This window comes from Neomonachus schauinslandi, chromosome 1 (genome assembly GCF_002201575.2).
Source record: "Neomonachus schauinslandi chromosome 1, ASM220157v2, whole genome shotgun sequence".
Classification (NCBI taxonomy): Eukaryota; Metazoa; Chordata; class Mammalia; order Carnivora; family Phocidae; genus Neomonachus; species Neomonachus schauinslandi.
Window position 1 is genome coordinate 64032157 of NC_058403.1, and position 16669 is coordinate 64048825.

General features: G+C 40.5%; 1 protein-coding gene across 2 annotated transcripts in view; it reads right to left on the bottom strand.

Moving 5' to 3' along the window:
- Positions 1-16669, bottom strand: part of GPR156 (G protein-coupled receptor 156) — a 54757-nt gene that overhangs the window by 20293 nt on the left and 17795 nt on the right. For both annotated transcript variants that reach the window (XM_021692560.1, XM_021692559.1), the window contains exons 3-4: positions 1826-1961; positions 1465-1575 (exon numbers count right to left, since the gene is read on the bottom strand). In XM_021692560.1, the coding sequence (XP_021548235.1) occupies positions 1465-1575; positions 1826-1961 (247 nt within the window). The remainder of the gene's footprint in view (positions 1-1464; positions 1576-1825; positions 1962-16669) is intronic.

Below are 16669 nucleotides of genomic sequence, written 5' to 3' on the forward strand. Positions count from 1 at the left end.
CTACACATTGGAATATTACTCACCAATAACAAAAAAAGAACCACTGATGCATGCAACAACACATATGAATCTTAAAATAATTATGCCAAGTAAAAGAAGATAGGTTAAAAAAAAAAAGTACAGGGGCACCTGGGTGGCTCAGTCAGTTGAGTGTCCAACTCTTGGTTTTGGCTCAGGTCATGATCTCAGGGCCGTGGGATTGAGCCCCACATCCTGGCTCTGTGTTCAGTGGGGAGTCTTCTTGAGATTCTATCTCTCTCCCTCTCCCTCTACCCCTTCCCTGGCACGCACCTACTCTCCCTCTCTTTCTCTCACTCTTAAATAAATAAATAAATAAATCTTTTTTAAAAAAAGAGTACATACTGTATGATTCTATTTATATAAAATCCTGGAAAATGCAAACTAATCTATTGTGACAGATAGCATATCAATGGTTGCCTGGGAATAGGGATGGATGTAAGGATTGGACAGGAGAGAGAGATAACAAAGATTCATGAAGAAACTTTAGCAGATCATACACCACATTTCATGGGTGTATACATATGTCAAAAGTTGTCAATTCACACACTTTAAATATGTGCAGTTCATTGCATGTCAATTATGCCTCAATAAAGCCATGTTTTACAAAGAAATCTGTGTTCTAGAAGGATAGATCAACTTCTTGTCCTTTAGTCAATTTTTTTTCATATTATGGTTACTCACAGCTGAGCTTTTTATCAATATTCACTGAATAATGACTGAATAATGTTTGCAAAAAAAAAAAAAAATCACTCCAGAGAAGTAAACTCCAATTGGGTGATACACTGGGTCTGGGTAGGACCTATAGCCAAAGAATTTGATGACCAGACTTTGAGGTTTGGGCAGGGAACCTGATAAAATGGGGAAATGTGGTCAGGATTATATCTGATGTCAGGGATATAGGTGATCTGGCTGCCACACAGCTTTTAGGATTGATTCTATCTGCTGAACGGATGTCCTCTTCTTTGCTCACTGTTCCAGGCCCATCCTTCTTAGTGCAGAGAACGGCCTTCTACATGGAAAAGAACTGGGCTCCAGTAAAGGAAATAACTGCTTACTTGCTATAGCTTCTCCATGATCACTGTCCCTCACTCCACTTTCAGCTCACACTTGTGCCAAGCAACAGTCTCTATGGGCATCTTGTTCTCCCTCACACTGTTTCCAGATGTTGGCCAGTTCACACAAAACCACCTGTACTAAGGCCTGGGGTACATATGAAACAGAACTATGTTCAAAAGCCTACCTCCCAAGAGCACTGGCACATAGCCTTCCAGGCTTGGGGACTTAGGAGGCCACACCACTCCAAGATTTGAAATGAGGAGCAGAAACTTCAGATTGCCATAAAAAGGCCTACCCAGTAATCTGACACAAACTTACCTAGCTTATAATCAATAATAAAGCTGCTGTTTGCAATCAAGCATTGGTAAGTAACTGCTGCCTACTCACCACTCTCTTGTCCGGGACCCTCTGGGTAAACACCTTGTAGAGTCTCCAGCTTTTCCCTAGAATGGGACCAAACACAAGGGAGGTCCCAATGCACAGCATGGATAGTCTTATCTATAGGGGGAAAAGGACAGAAGCAAGAGGCATGAGAGGGACCTTTGTTGTTCTCCACATTCTGATCTGCAAAGCCTCAGTCCACACAGGGCATGGGGCAGGATGTGGACCACATTAAACATTCCAGTGATCACCCCTGAGAGTGTCCATTCCAAAGATAAAGGTAGCCACCACTACAGGAGATGCTGATTTAAAAATATATCAAAAGTTGGACATTTTGTTCAAAACAAAAACTTAAGATTTAACCTACCTGAATGAGAGTTTCCATTGAGCGTCCCTCTAAAGCATCTCGATCTTGAATCCCAAAGAGGTAAACACTACTGTAAGTCAGACAACTGCCAAGTAAGGTCACAATGTTCAGATTGGGACTGGACATCTTCACAATCCTAAAGTGAATCAGGAAGAAAGACACTTAGAGTCATGACCCTTTGGCATTAGAGTGAACAGAGCTTCCTCACCAGTATAATCTCCAATGTAACCTCGGAGTGAAGGGCCACTGGGAAGAAACCACTTTATAGCCCTGCAAAAAACTGTTAGGATTTATTTAAATTTATTTTCAAAAAGAACTAAATTCTGGCATTTCTCCAAGTCTTTAAAAAAAGGCCAACTTCTAAAAAACAGGTGGTATCAGAGAAGAGTTAGGACTTTTCCATGAAATTTATGGTTGCTAAGAGACAGCTATATGCAACCTAGTGAATAAATAACTAGCAGGTAGTTACCTAAAGAGATACAGCTTGGAGGCTTTAGAAATGAGCTGTAAGGTAAACTACTATTTGGAAAAGCTTTGTGATTTTTTTCACAATTTACTCTGCTTGATATGTAAAATTGTTTTTCCTTTCTCTGCTTGACCAAAAGAGAAAAAGGAAGCAGGGATTGAAAGCAGGAAATTTGGGAAGGGTTTTTGTCAAACAGTTTTAAATGAGTTTACAGAACAATTCAAAGATTAGAGGGAGGTGTGGACAATCTGGGTGTCAGACAGACCCTGGGCACCAACGGAGGCTCAGGACAAGGTAAAAATGTGTGAATTGGTTAATTTAAGGGGAAAACCAGGCTTATTCTGGACAGTGACTGATAACAATTAAGAAGGAATGTCATCGTATTTAAGAGTTTTAGTCTAAATAGTGTATTCTACATAAATTCAATATTTACATTAATAGTCACTGGATAATTACACTTAGTTATACTTTTGTTCTAAAATAATAACTGAGGAGGAAAGCATTCTTATCTATGTACCTGGATTACCCAGCTGACCACTTTAAAGTCAAGAGCCAAGGCAAAACCAGCTACTTAGTGCAGCCTACTTTAATGACAGGCAAAGTACTCAGAGGCATTAAACAGTTTGGCAGTGCTAGACTTGCAAACATCATAACCAACAATGGCCCACCTTGATTACTTTGTGGCTGGCATCATAATTACATCCACACACACAAAAATACCAAGCCACTGCCCTGGGACTCAGACCCCAAGTACAGATAATGTAGACTAGTAAGTCCAGCTGAGCTTTACCTTGTCTTGGAGCAAAAACCTTGATTTTTTTTTTTTCTTCCTCTAAAAATGAGAACAAGTTTCATGGATTCCCCTTATAAAAAGGGGATAACAATAATACATCCCTCTCCCCCTGCCAGAGTTGTAAGGATTCAGGGAGGTAATATAGCAAATTGTGTGGCACAGCGCCTGGTGCAGAGTAATCATGTAGCCAACATTAATTAGTGATATTATTAATCTCACCATCTTCAGACTTTAGAAGCCTATGAATCACCTTTTCCTTTCCTGTTTCTTTTCTTTTCTTTTTAAAAGATTTATTTGTTTTAGAGAGAGAACGTGCATGTATGAGCGAGGTGGGGGGAGGGGCATAGGGAGAAAATCCGCAAGCAGACTCCCTGATGAGTGGGGAGGCTGACCTGGGGCTTGATCTCATGACTCATGAGATCATGACCAGAGACAAAACCAAGAGTCAGTGTTCAACCAACTGCAGTACCCAGGCACCCCACCTCTCCTGTTTATCACCTATACCCAATCAATCTATATCTGTAGAACCTGTATAAACCTGGATTATCAGTTCAAAAGTCTTTAATGAATTCTGATGCTTATATGACATCCATCAGCTCACAGGTATGATGTTTTAAAAGTCTTCATCAAATATCGGTTTCTGAACTTAGCTGAAACTCAGCTGCACATGTCTCACAGCCACACATCTGTGTTGTCCAGATCACTGATGGGGAGGTTTCTTTCTTAATTCTTCTCTGGGGCCATTTTATTTGAACACCACTCTACAATCAGATCTTCTTTGTGTTATTAAGTACTGCATGCAACCTTGATTTAGAATTTCTCACCCTCCTGACTTAGGAGGACCTGAGTTTATTTATTTTCTTTATTTTTATTTTTAATTATTATTTTTTATTAACACATAATGTATTATTTTTTTCAGGGTCCGTTTAGTTATTTTTGACAAAATATACATTACATAGTCTTCACATCTCAGAAGTTGATGCAAATTCATTTTCTAAATGGACATGTGGACTTATATATATATACATATTTATATTTTTCATAAAAAATTTTACTTAAAACTTGCATCAGAAAAAAAAATGAATAGAAGATGATTTACCTCTTCTGTTTGGTGAAGTTAACACCTGTGAAGTCACTGAAAGGTGAATCATCTCCTATTCAGCAGATGAATTACGTATGTCTGGGGAATGTCTTTGCTACTTTCATAGGAATTCAACCACCAATGTCACTTATATTTTTCTGTTGAACTAAAAGATGAAACCTACACATGCTGAATATTTTAATTAACCACAAACACATAATTTCCACAAAGCAAGAAGATTTCAATATTATATACTTAATTATAAATATTCAGTCCCATCGAGATTACCTATGTTGCGTTTATAAAGAGATAAAAGCTTGGACTGGGTTACTAGCACTCAGAAACAAGGGTTTTTTTTTTTTTTTTTTAAGGATTATATAGCTATCTAATCTTTTTCTCTTCATTTATTAATTGGCAATGTAAGACAAGAGCTTTCTTGATTTTTCTATTCTCAAGTAAGTCTCAATATAAATAAATATCCACCTATATCTGCAGAGACTGTATAAACCTGGATTATCATTTCAAAAGTCTTTAATGAATTTTGATACTTATGTGACATCCATCAGCTCACAGGTATGATGTTTTAAAAGTCTTCATCAAATATAGGTTTCTGAATTAGAGGTTTATTATACTTGCTCTGGAGGACTGACTGGGTCATCCTATTGTTTCTTCTTAATTCTGGTTATGAACTGAATTTGGAAACATGGCTTGCAAATAGGGTTGAGGGTATTTCTTGTGGCTATTAGAAAAGTTTCCTAAAATGTCACAGGGCCATGGTTTCTAAAATGCTATATGGGGGTCACTAAGCTTTAGACATAGCTAAAACCAAGTATGAATGTCTTTCTAAAAAGATTTTTAATAAAACACTTAAGATTAAATTGTGAGAGTTAATTGAATTTCTTTTTCAATCCACTGTTTTTGATCCATGCTACAGTGGGATTATAAATCTACTTCAGCTGGATATGTTCCAAACTGCTTTATTATAATGTTGTCCCGTGTGTTTCAGCAAATAGTGATTATTTTGGGGTGCCTGGGTGGCTCAGTTGGTTAAGCGACTGCCTTTGGCTCAGGTCATGATCCTGGAGTCCCAGGATCAAGTCCCGCATCGGGCTCCCTGGCTCAGTGGGGAGTCTGCTTCTCCCTCTGACCCTCCCCCCTCTCATGCTCTCTCTCTCTATCTCATTCTCTCTCAAATAAATAAATAAAATCTTTTAAAAAAATAGTGATTATTTTGCTACTTTGCTTATTTCTAATGTTTTAGGTTCAAAATCTAAACCCAGTTCAAATTCTGTACACCTCAAAGCAATATTTATGTGACTTCTAATCATATGTGTTCTAATTCTGTATCATAATGATGAGAGTAGCACAGGAGAGGAAGGAACAGGGCCCTCTCCTGTGTGGGCCACCATTCTAGGAGGCCATCCTAGGAGATTTCATTAACCTTCCAACCTCCAGAGTTCTAAATTCTTTTATCATAATGACTTCACTTTATTCTGCTTTTAGATACCCATCCCCAGGGTTGCATCTTGGATGTTACAATCATTCAGAATGATTCCACTTCAGAAATTTTGAAAACCAATATTCCCCTCTTTGATCCAAAATTGAACTCTTACTCTTCTCCCTGGACCTGTTCTTCTCACATTCTTCCCCAGTTCAGATAATAGCAATTCCATCTTTCTATTTGGTTGGACCAAAAATCTTGAAGTCATCCTTGACTCTTGCTCACCACCCACATTCAATCTGTCATGAAATCCCCCTGGTTCTATCCTTGAAATACATCCAGAATCCAACTACTTACCACCTCTGTTGCCACCACCCTGATCAAAGTCTGACTTTGCATTTCTCATTTGGATTATTACAATAGCCTCCAAACTGGTCTTCCTGCTTACTCTGGGCCCTTCCTAAGTCTATTTTCAACATAGCAGTCATAGCAATCCATTAAAGGTAAATCAGATCATGTCACTTCTCTGTTCAGAAGGCTGCAGTGCAGTGCCTTTCTAATTCACTCAGAGGAAAACTCAGTCTTTACCAGAGTGTACAAGGCTTATATATTTAGGTCCCCATTATCTATCCCATTTCCTACTTCTTCCTCTTGCCCGCTCCACCCCACACAGGCCTCCTTGCTATTCCTTGAAAACACCAGGCACTCACACACTTCAAGGCTTTGAAGTGGCTGTTCTCCCTGTCTAGAATATTCTTTTTTTTTTTTTTTTAAGATTTTATTTATTTGACAGAGAGAGACACAGCGAGAGAGGGGAACACAAGCAGGGGGAGTGGGAGAGGGAGAAGCAGGCTCCCGGCCGAGCAGGGAGCCCGATGCGGGGCTCGATCCCAGGACCCTGGAATCATGACCTGAGCCGAAGGCAGAAGCTTAACGACTGAGCCACCCAGGCGCCCCTAGAATATTCTAATTCATATATTTGCATGGCTCATTCCCTCTATCCTTTTATGTCCTTGTTCAAAAGTTACCCTCTCAAATGAGGGCTACCACCCCATTTAAAATCACACTCTTCCTCAGAATTCCAAATCCTTTTTAACCTGTTCTATCTCCATCCCACCACAATACTTACTACTTTCTAAACTATTACATAATTTACATATTTATTATTGTTTATTGTCTTCTCCTCCCAATTAGAATTGTTCATGATGTACTCCCAACACTAGAACACTACATAGCATTTTGAAAGCACTCAGTAAAGGGGCGCCTGGGTGGCTCAGTTGGTTAAGTGTCTGACTTTAGCTCAGGTCATGATCTCAGGATCCTGGGATCAAGCCCCACATTGGACTCTGTGCTCAGCAGAGAGTCTGCTTCTCCTTCTCCCTCTGCCGCCTCTGCCACTCATGCTCTCTCTCTCAAATAAATAAATAAAATCTTAAAAAAAAAAAAGAAAGCACTCAGTAAATACCTGACGAATGAATGAATGAGCCCCCTGCTCTCCAGCCCTCTCATATGCTCACTTTTAACACACTTGCTCATTAACAGCCTGCAGACCTCCTGTTCCCTGGCTCTTCAGCTTCCTTGCAGTCTGCCAGTCTCTCTTCCTTTCTGTACCCAATGTGAAACCTCTAGTTGATCATGTGAACTGTTCTCTCGGCAACACCCACTTCCTTTTCCAAACAAGCTCTTTCGCTGCATCTATCTGACAAAACTCCCATCAAAATTTCAATCCATTGTCTGCCTTTATATCCAAGAGCTGAATGTTGGAGAAAATTTTATAACCTTGCAGACTGTTGCCACCAAAATCAATGGCCTCTAAGGTTAATTAGCAGGGCTTACTGTACTACCAATTAATCTTTTTATTTGTTCTATGAGGTATGCTTCACATTTTCTTTGTGGGTGACCCACCTCATTCGATTCAAAGAAATAAGAGCACATATCTGTCTGGATGATGCCCTCAGTCTAGGTTTGGTGCCCTCCTCTATGGCTTTATAACACCCCAGGGTATATGTGCATCACTACAATTGTTATGTTATATTAACAGCTTTTTATGTTTGTCTCACTAGACAGTTTCTATCCCTCAAAAGCCAGACTGTTTCTTATTTATCTGTATCTCAGCTCCTAGCACAGTCTTTGCAAAATGGCAAGTGTTCCATAACCATTTGTTGAATGAATGAATGAATAAATTCATTGATAGATATGAAAGACACATCACTTCTTCCTTTCTTTGTCCTCTTGTCTCATCTCATTTTTCCTTGGCAATGTTCTCCTCTGTTAGGCAGAAGGATGAGGCTCTCATCCTTCCAAAAGGGTGCCAAATGGCTCTAAAGCAGCAGAGATCTCTGACAATCAGAGGGAAAGTCAAGAGTTGGTTCAATGTCTGTGTGTTAAGACAAAAGGGGCACATTCTGGGTTATGGTAGGAGTTTTAGGAAGCCCCTCCTGCAATGGCTGAGATCTTCCTGGCATTATTGAACACAAAAGGCCCAAGATATTTTGGGTGCCTTGGACTTCCATAGACACTGGGTTTTGACAAATCTCCACACCCCAAACTGTCACTCAAAAGCCTTGTCGTTCGGGTGATCCACTCCTTTGCTTCCCCACTCAGCATGGTGCTGGGAGAGTCTAAAAATAAATGAGAGAAAGAATCCTCACAGGAGGCTGGTGAAGCGTCTCTTTGTTCCTAGGAAAGTGCAGCATCTTGGGGATGTGTATATTCATATATGCATGCACACATATGTGTTTACTTGTCTCCAATGAAATCAGGCCACTTGAAAGATTCCTTTCCATTGGCTGAATTCTTCCTGGAGAATTCCCCCAGGAAATGCTTTTGTCCAATATATCTCTTACATCATGTGTCGAGGGCTATGGAGGCCCAGTGATATGATGACAGGCCTTGTCAAGCAGTTGATGGATGAGCCCTCATCTTCACGACCGCACAGATTACAGTCTCAGCTGACATCTGCTCAGAGGTTAATAACATGCATCCCATTCCCCGATTTCAGAAAATCTGCTGATCTTGGACTGAGCTAGGCCAGGACGCATGCCTTCTCTTTACATCCTTGTAGCTACTAAATTATGTTCTGTAGCAAGCTAAAACACTCAGTCCTGCCTCTTGTCCAGGGTGGGCCAGGCCTCTCTAAATCTGTCTGCTTTCCTGTAGTTGTAAGTGCTTGTATAGCTTTGTTTTACATGGAGAGCAGGCTCCTACTGCTATTCTGTCAGTTCAGGCCTGCAGCTGCTGAAGCTGGAGATGAACTGGAAGAACAAAGACATTCTGCCTGCAAGATAGCTAGATGATTAGCAGTGGTTGGACTCGATGACATCTACTTTCCTTTCCAGCTCTCCCCTTCTAAACTTATTACAGAGGCAAGTTCTTTTTCCGCTACTGCTGGCTTATTAATAAGCCAGTCATACTTTGTATTTCTGCCTCTCTACCTTAAGCAGGAACAAGAGGCTGACCTGGTTATCAGAGATGCTTTAGAATTTACATCTCAGTCAATCAGTCGATCAATCAATTAATCACCAAAACATTTAGCTATTAAGTGCAAAAGAAAACTCGCTAACGAACCTGCCCCCAAGTTTCCCTTTAGCAGATGACCTCAGTGTTTCCATATTTTATTAGTTATTATCTTTTTAATGATCTTCCTATGTTAAGCATTAACTAAACAATTCCTAAATATCTATTTGTTAAAGTATTAAGAACTGGAGATAGGAAGGCAAATGAGGTTTAATTTCTATCCTCAGCTCATTTGGACACTACCTCCTGGTTTCTAACTTTTTCACTGCAAAGACAATTTTCTTATTCTGCCTTTTTTCTTTTAGAATAGAAAAAATTTTAATTTAATATTAGCAGTTGTTTTCGCAGTATCACTGGGCCATTTAATAAAATCTATGTATATGAATGTATGCTCATTATAAATATTTGTATGTGAATATGCATATAAATTTCCAGAGAACAAATTTCAGAATATATAGCTCTCCTAGACTATGTAAATAGGCCAAAGGATCATTTTTAAAATGCGTTCTTGCAAATATTTTTAAAGCTGAAATGTGGAAATTTAGATATAAGGCCAAATGCCCATTACTTCATTTTACCAGCTCATGTTTAGGACAGTAGTGAAAAAGCATACTGATAGATTCAAGATAAGCTGGTGATGAGAGTGGGAAAAAAGCCCCAAAGGGTACCCTTACTAGAAAGGAGCTTGTATGGCTTTAATTAGGAGTATTATGGCCACATTCCACATCAATTTAAAAAAATTAGTTTCTAAATATATTTTTGCCCATGTCTCATGCAATTGTAATATATCTTAAATGTGTTTTAAAATGCCAGGGGGAAAAACGCTAGAAACACAAAAATCCTCTCCTCTCATATAACCTCAGACCCTAGAGTGTAGGCATGTGTTTTAATTTATGAAGCAGTGATTTCAACTTCCTTTCTCTCCTTAGCCGCAGGGGAAGGCCTTGAGCAGTCCCTAGACGGAGACTGTAGCACTTCCAAAAGGGCACAGCAGATGCCCTGATTTTAAGTAGAGCATAAAGCACAAGCACATTTGGCTCCATGAAGCAGCCAATCACAGGGAGTCTGCTGTAAACCAGAATATTATCTATTGTCTACCAGGTGACATGTCCATCGATGTCTCCGAGGCATGGAGCATTCGCCAGCCGTGTTGGGAAGGTTTCCTTCCCTTCCTTCCCCTTCTTTCTGGTCCTCAGGGTTGTGGCAGGAAAACTTGGGGCTTTGGTGAGTCTGAGAGGAATCCTGAGCAGCTACAGCTGCTGGAGTCACTCTCTGCTGGGCCAGAATCTGGGAATCCTTGGCGTGGGGACTGGGTTTTACCTAGCTTTGCCCCGTAGTGCCTGACACAGGGCCCTGAACCTCGTGGAAACTTACTGTTTGCTATCCTGGATAAATCATTAGAGTTAGAAGGCTCCTAGAGGTCCAGTACTTAACAGAGATAAAAGGGAGACTGCCAGCAAGGCACAAACGGCTTGTTCCCCACCACTCTGCCCCCAGGAATTGCCGAAGACAGGATTGGAGTCTGAGGGTCATGAGGAGCACTGTTTAAACCAGGGATTGGGCCTGACCTTCTCATTTTATGATGAAGGGACCCTGCATGGCAGTTTTGTACCCAGATAGGGACCACAATGGGACAGCTAATGCAGATGCTCTGACTCCTGGTTCCCTCCCGTGTTCTTTCACTTCTGCCCTAGGTTACCCTGGCCACCTGGGACCCAGTGTCCACCCTTCTGATAATGAACTTCTACTAGGGGCCTTCTTGACCCTGGTTTCTTTTTTCTTTTTTTAAAGATTTTATTTATTTATTTGACAGAGGGACACAGTGAGAGAGGGAACACAAGCAGGGGGAGCGGGAGAGGGAGAAGCAGGCTTCCCGCAGGGAGCCTGATGTGGGGCTCGATCCCAGGACCCTGGGATCATGACCTGAGCCGAAGGCAGATGCTTAACGACTGAGCCACCCAGGCACCCCTTGACCCTGGTTTCTAATGTCTAGCGGTAGCACTGGTGGTAGGCCAAGGGTTTGTACCTGCCTCCTCAACCGAGGCTCCTCAAAGGCTCCATTAGCTGGCATTTATTGTCAAGCGGACAGAGAGGAAATCCTGAGTCCTCTGGAGTGCCTTCTGCTGGGCTTTGCCTGCCCTTTCCAATTCTGAGTACTGGCCTGGACCTTGGACATTGTCATGGCTCCTGACTTTACCTCTGGCTGGAACCCCACACTGCATTTTTGCCACAACGGGCTTTGGGCTCTTGGTTTTCATCATTGCCTAGAGTCTCTGAGTCTTGGCCCCAGCATGGCCTAGAAGTGTCTGCCCTAGGCTGTGACAGGAGTTGTGTGTTCTGTCCTGTAATCTGATGTGAAAGGAACAACTGTTAGATAATCTGTGTGTGTTTAAGCAGCTTTTGTGGATTAACGTTGAAGTTAACATGATGTAGTGGGAAAAGCATGGGCTTTGAAATCAGACTGACTAGACTGCCTAGCTGTGTATGGTGGATGATTTGCCTAACCTTGCTGAGGTGGTTTCTTTATCTAAAAATGGGAAAAATAATATTTATCCTCTCGAGTGCTATAAAGGTCAGAGATAATGTATCTAAAATAAAAAGCACGTAAGAGGCCTGTAATAGAAAGTAACAACTGTTCATTTTAAGTTAAATGGTCTGAATTTACACATATAGGGACTAAATGCTGATTTTTATGATGAGTTTGAAGTACTGAAGGATCTTGAAGTACCTCTAAATCATCAAAAATTATATTGCAGTCAGAATCATTTGAATGTATGTTTTTTCTATTTCTTAGAATATTGACAATGATATGGAATAATATTAAAAAGAGTAGCCAACATTGATTATATATCTAATATTTGCTAGGCAGTTGCTAAGGGGTCCACATACTCTATCTAATGCAATCTTCACAGCATTCTGAGATACATAGCATCATTACCCCTACTTTTAAATAGGGAGATGGGATTCAGCAAAGTTCAATAAGGCGATCGAGTCACATGCCTAGTAAGAGATGGGGCTAGGATTGACATGGAGTTTGATTCCAGAGCCTGGGTTCTTTCACTGTTGACACACTTAACCTTTTGTAAACATTGTTAAGGAGTAACCCTTATCCCCCCTCTCTCTGATCTCCCACTGAGGCCTATTGAGGAAAGGTTTTCCTCTCTCTCTTCCCACGTGGGAAACTGCTGAGGAGGAAGCTTTCACCTCCCTTTTCACCTCAGGACCCACACTCCCCCAGGTGGGCAGCGTTAAGCACTCAGACTGGAGAGAGGTGAACAGGCCTAGGCCAAGTTCTACCAGAAGGTCTCCAAGGCAGGAATCTCTCCTCTTCTCTTCTCCTTCCCCATCTCTACCAGACAATGAGCTCTCCTCCTCTCCCTGGCCCCCATTTTAGCATCATGTCAAGGAGCGCTTTCTAATTTGGCTTTCACCCGCAATCCCTGTGCTTTCTTTTCCTCAAAAAACTTTTTATTTTGAAATTATCTGAGACTCATAAGAAGTTGCAAAACAGCTTGACCTTTAACCCAGCTTCCTTCAAAGACAACATCTTACATAACTAGATTACATTATCAAAACCAGGAAACTGACAGTGGTGCAATACTATTAACTAAAGTATAGAGTCTGTTTGAATTTCACCAGTTTTTATATGTGCTCTTTGTGTGTGTGTGTGTGTGTGTGTGTGTGTAGTTCTATGAAATTGATCATATATACAAATTAGTGTAACTACCACCATAATCAGTATACTTAACTGTTTCATCGTGCAACAAAACTACCCTCAGACTATCCTTTATAGTCACATCCTCCCTCCACCTATAACCTCTGACAACCTCTCATCTATTCTTTATCATTATAAATTCATCTCCTGATAATACAATATAAGTAGAATCATACAGGGTGTAACCTCTTGAGATTGGCTTCTTTTATTCAGCATAATGCCCTTGAGATTCATCCAAGTTATTGAAATGTATTAATAGCTTGTTCCTTTTTATTGTTGGGTAGTGTTCCATTATATGGATGCACCACAGTTTGTTCATCCATTCACCTGCTAAAGGATCTTTGGGTTGTTTCTATTTTTTGATTATTAAAAATAAAGCTGCTGTAAACATTTGTTTTTGTGTTTTCACTTTTCTAGGAGTAAATACTCAGGAGTACTATTCCTGAATTACACAGTGAACATATGTTTGATTTTGTACAAATTTACCAAATTGTTTTCCAAAGTAACAGTACCATTTTTTTTCCTTTTAAGATTTTATTTAAATTGTAGTTAGTTAACATACTTAACTATGTTAACATTAGTTTCAGGGGTAGAATTTAGTGATTTACCGGTTGCATATAACACCCAGTGCTCATCACAAGTGCTCTCCTTAATGCCCATCACCCAGTTACCTCATCCCCCACTCACCTCCCTCCACCAACCCTCAGTTCTCTATAGTTAGAGACTCTTACAGTTTGCCTCCCTCTCTGTTTTTATCTTATTTTATTTTTCCTTCCCTTCCCCTATACTCATCTGTTTTGTTTCTTAAATTCCACATATAAGTAAAATCATACGATATTTGTCTTTCTCTGACTGACTTATCTCGCTTAGCATAATACCCTCTAGTTCCATCCATGTCATTGCAAATGGAAAGATTTCATTCTTTTTTGATGGCTGAGGTAACATTACCATTTTACATAACCACCAGCAATGTATGAGACATCCAGTTTCTCTGCATCCTGCTGACAGTTGGTACTATCAGTATATGTGCTTTTGGCTTGTGTGACACATGTAAACCTTTAAGAGTAAATATATCATTTGATTATCCAGTTCTGTGTATTTGTATGTACTCTAACTGGACCAAACCCTGGAGGGGAAGGGTATGTTTTAGGCTCTGAATTCTTATCAAGCATCTCCTATGTGCCAGACCCTGTGGCAGGTGATGGGAAATACACAAAATATTGTATTTGACTTTGCAGACTCAATTTGTAGCAGAGATGGATAAGTGTATAGGTAAATATCATTATGAAACAATGTAATAAGTGTATATAAAGTACTATGGGCATTGATAAAGGAATGCCCTTAGAACAGTGGTTTTTAGATTTTAGAATTGGAAGAATCACCTGAAGAGCCTGTTAAAATACAGTTCTGGTCATCATCCCCTAGAGTTTTAGATTCAGTAGGGTCTAGGGTAGGGCCCCAAGAATTTGTATTTTTAACAAGTTCCCAGATGATACTGATGCTGCTGGCCCAGGGCCATTTTCATGAATAAGAGTTTGTCTTAAAGGATGAAGAGGAGTTTGTGAGGTAAAAAATGTGAAGAGTCATGAGACAAGGAAGAGCATAAACAAAGGTGTGTTGAAAAAAGTAGTGGTGTGCTCGAGAAACAGCTACTACCCTGTATCATGCAAGCATAACTTACTTTAAAGGGAATAAGCAGAAATTGTAGATTAGGGCTAGACTACAAAAGATCCTAAATGCTTATCTAAGGAGTTGTAGAAGCAGTAGAAATCTATGTTTGAAAATCAAGTCTGTGTTTGTGGAAAAAATGCTGGCAAGAGAGCAGTAGCTAACTTGGAAATGGGATAGAGCAGCGAGGGGGCTACCGCAATAACCCGGATGGAAAGTTGATCAGGGCTACACTTGGGCCATGGAGATGGGCAGCAGAAGACAGACTTAGAGACATTTGAGAAGCTAACATCTAAGACTTGGTGACTAATTGGATGTGTAGGGAGACAAAGGAATCCAGAATGAGGAGTGGGTGGATGGTAATGCTATATTAACTGAGATTGGAACTACACAGAGGTAAAGCAAGATTCATGGTAAGGGTTGAGTCTGGTTTTTGGTCACTGAATTTGAATTAACTAAGGAAAGCCCATTTCAAAATATCAACTGTAAAGTTAGAAAATGGGACTTGAAAGAGGCAGGGCTTGGGGATATGTTGCAGGAGGGATTAAGACCAGGGGGGTGTATAGCATAAAAAGTGAATGTAGACTGGAACTCAGGCGGATACCAACATTAAATGGGGAGGCAGAGCATGGGAGCCAATGGAAGCAGCCGTCAGGGAGCAGAGAGGTAAGTCAGGACATTCAGGCATGATAAAGTTAAGGAAAGAGAAGGCTTCAGAAAGGAGGAACTGAGGAGATGGTTAAGTGTTATATGGCTTGAGGCTAAATAGGATGAAGTCTAAAAAGAGATCCGTTAATTTAATGACCTGCTCAAGGGGTCATTTCAGTGAAATCAGGGCATGGGTTGAAGAATGAATGGGAGATGAGGAAGTGGAGGCGGCTAGTGAAGACCACTCTTTTCAGAGGCTTGGCGGCAAGAGGAGAGAGGCATGACCAAGGGAATAATTTCTTCTAGAGGACTTCAAAAATCTCAAGACCAACACCAACAGTTTCCAGCAACTGGTCAGTATGCATTTGTCTACCTGACTTGAAATATGCAAAACACAGAGAAAGACTGGATCAGCTTCTTCTGATCCACTTGTAGGGGACGATTTCAGTGTGGTAATCACTCTGGTATCTTTCTCAATACATTCAGAGGCACATAATTAGTTTAGTCTTATTGTCGTTTGGTCTCTGACCGCTCCCTGTGCCCTACTGTTAGCAGCAGAAGAGTCCACTGTTATTCTAGCTTCTCCCTTTTAATCCATTTAAATAATCCCTTTACGTATTTTGGACTTGCTTCAAAGGTGCTTCTCAAAGTCTTTTTTCCTGTTTCCTACCTAACCTGACAAACTCTGTGGGCTCCCTGCTTTCCTCTGGGGAGGTTTTTACATTCTTTGAGAGATGTCATTTTCCCTCCACTGTGACTGTCACATTTTTAAGTGCTTGGATTTTTTTTCTTTTTTATTCTCAGTTACTCTTTCCCTATACTTCCAATGAAGTCTCTTAAAATAGGCTCCAATCTCCTTCTGACTTTCAAAAGCCTAGATTTCAATTTTCTCCTAGTTAATACTCACATTTTGTCATAGTTTCCTTTTGAACACTGAATAGTTGCGATAAATTTTCTGGGCCTACGGACTTAATTGTGTCATGATTAGTCACATTTATTGGCTCACCCATGGTAAGATCTAGTCCTAGTCAGTAGGCAAGAACCACAGCCAGAACATTTTCTCTGTCATTGGTTTAAAACTTCCTGTTATAGGAAAAATCCTATTTTAAAAATCCTTATTAAAAAGCTCACCTCTACCTCTTGACCTGATTAGGCTTTTCACAATTCACATTTAGTTCAATTTATAATACCTGGTATAATTTCTAAGCCTTTAACATTTTTTTTTTAAAGATTTTTTTAATGTATTCATTTGAGACAGAGAGATATGGGGCCCGGGGGTGGGCGGTTGGGGCGGAGAGATAGCATGACCAGGGGGAGAGGCAAAAAGAGAAGGAAAAGCAGACTCCCTGCTGAGCCAGGAGCTCAATCCCAGGATCCAATCCCAGGACCCAGAGATCATGACCTGAGCTGAAGGCAGATGCTTAAGCACCCGAGCCACCTAGGTGCCCAGCCTTTAACATTTCTCTATTGGTATCATCAGCTTGGTCATCCAGTCTATAACACTGATTCCCAAACA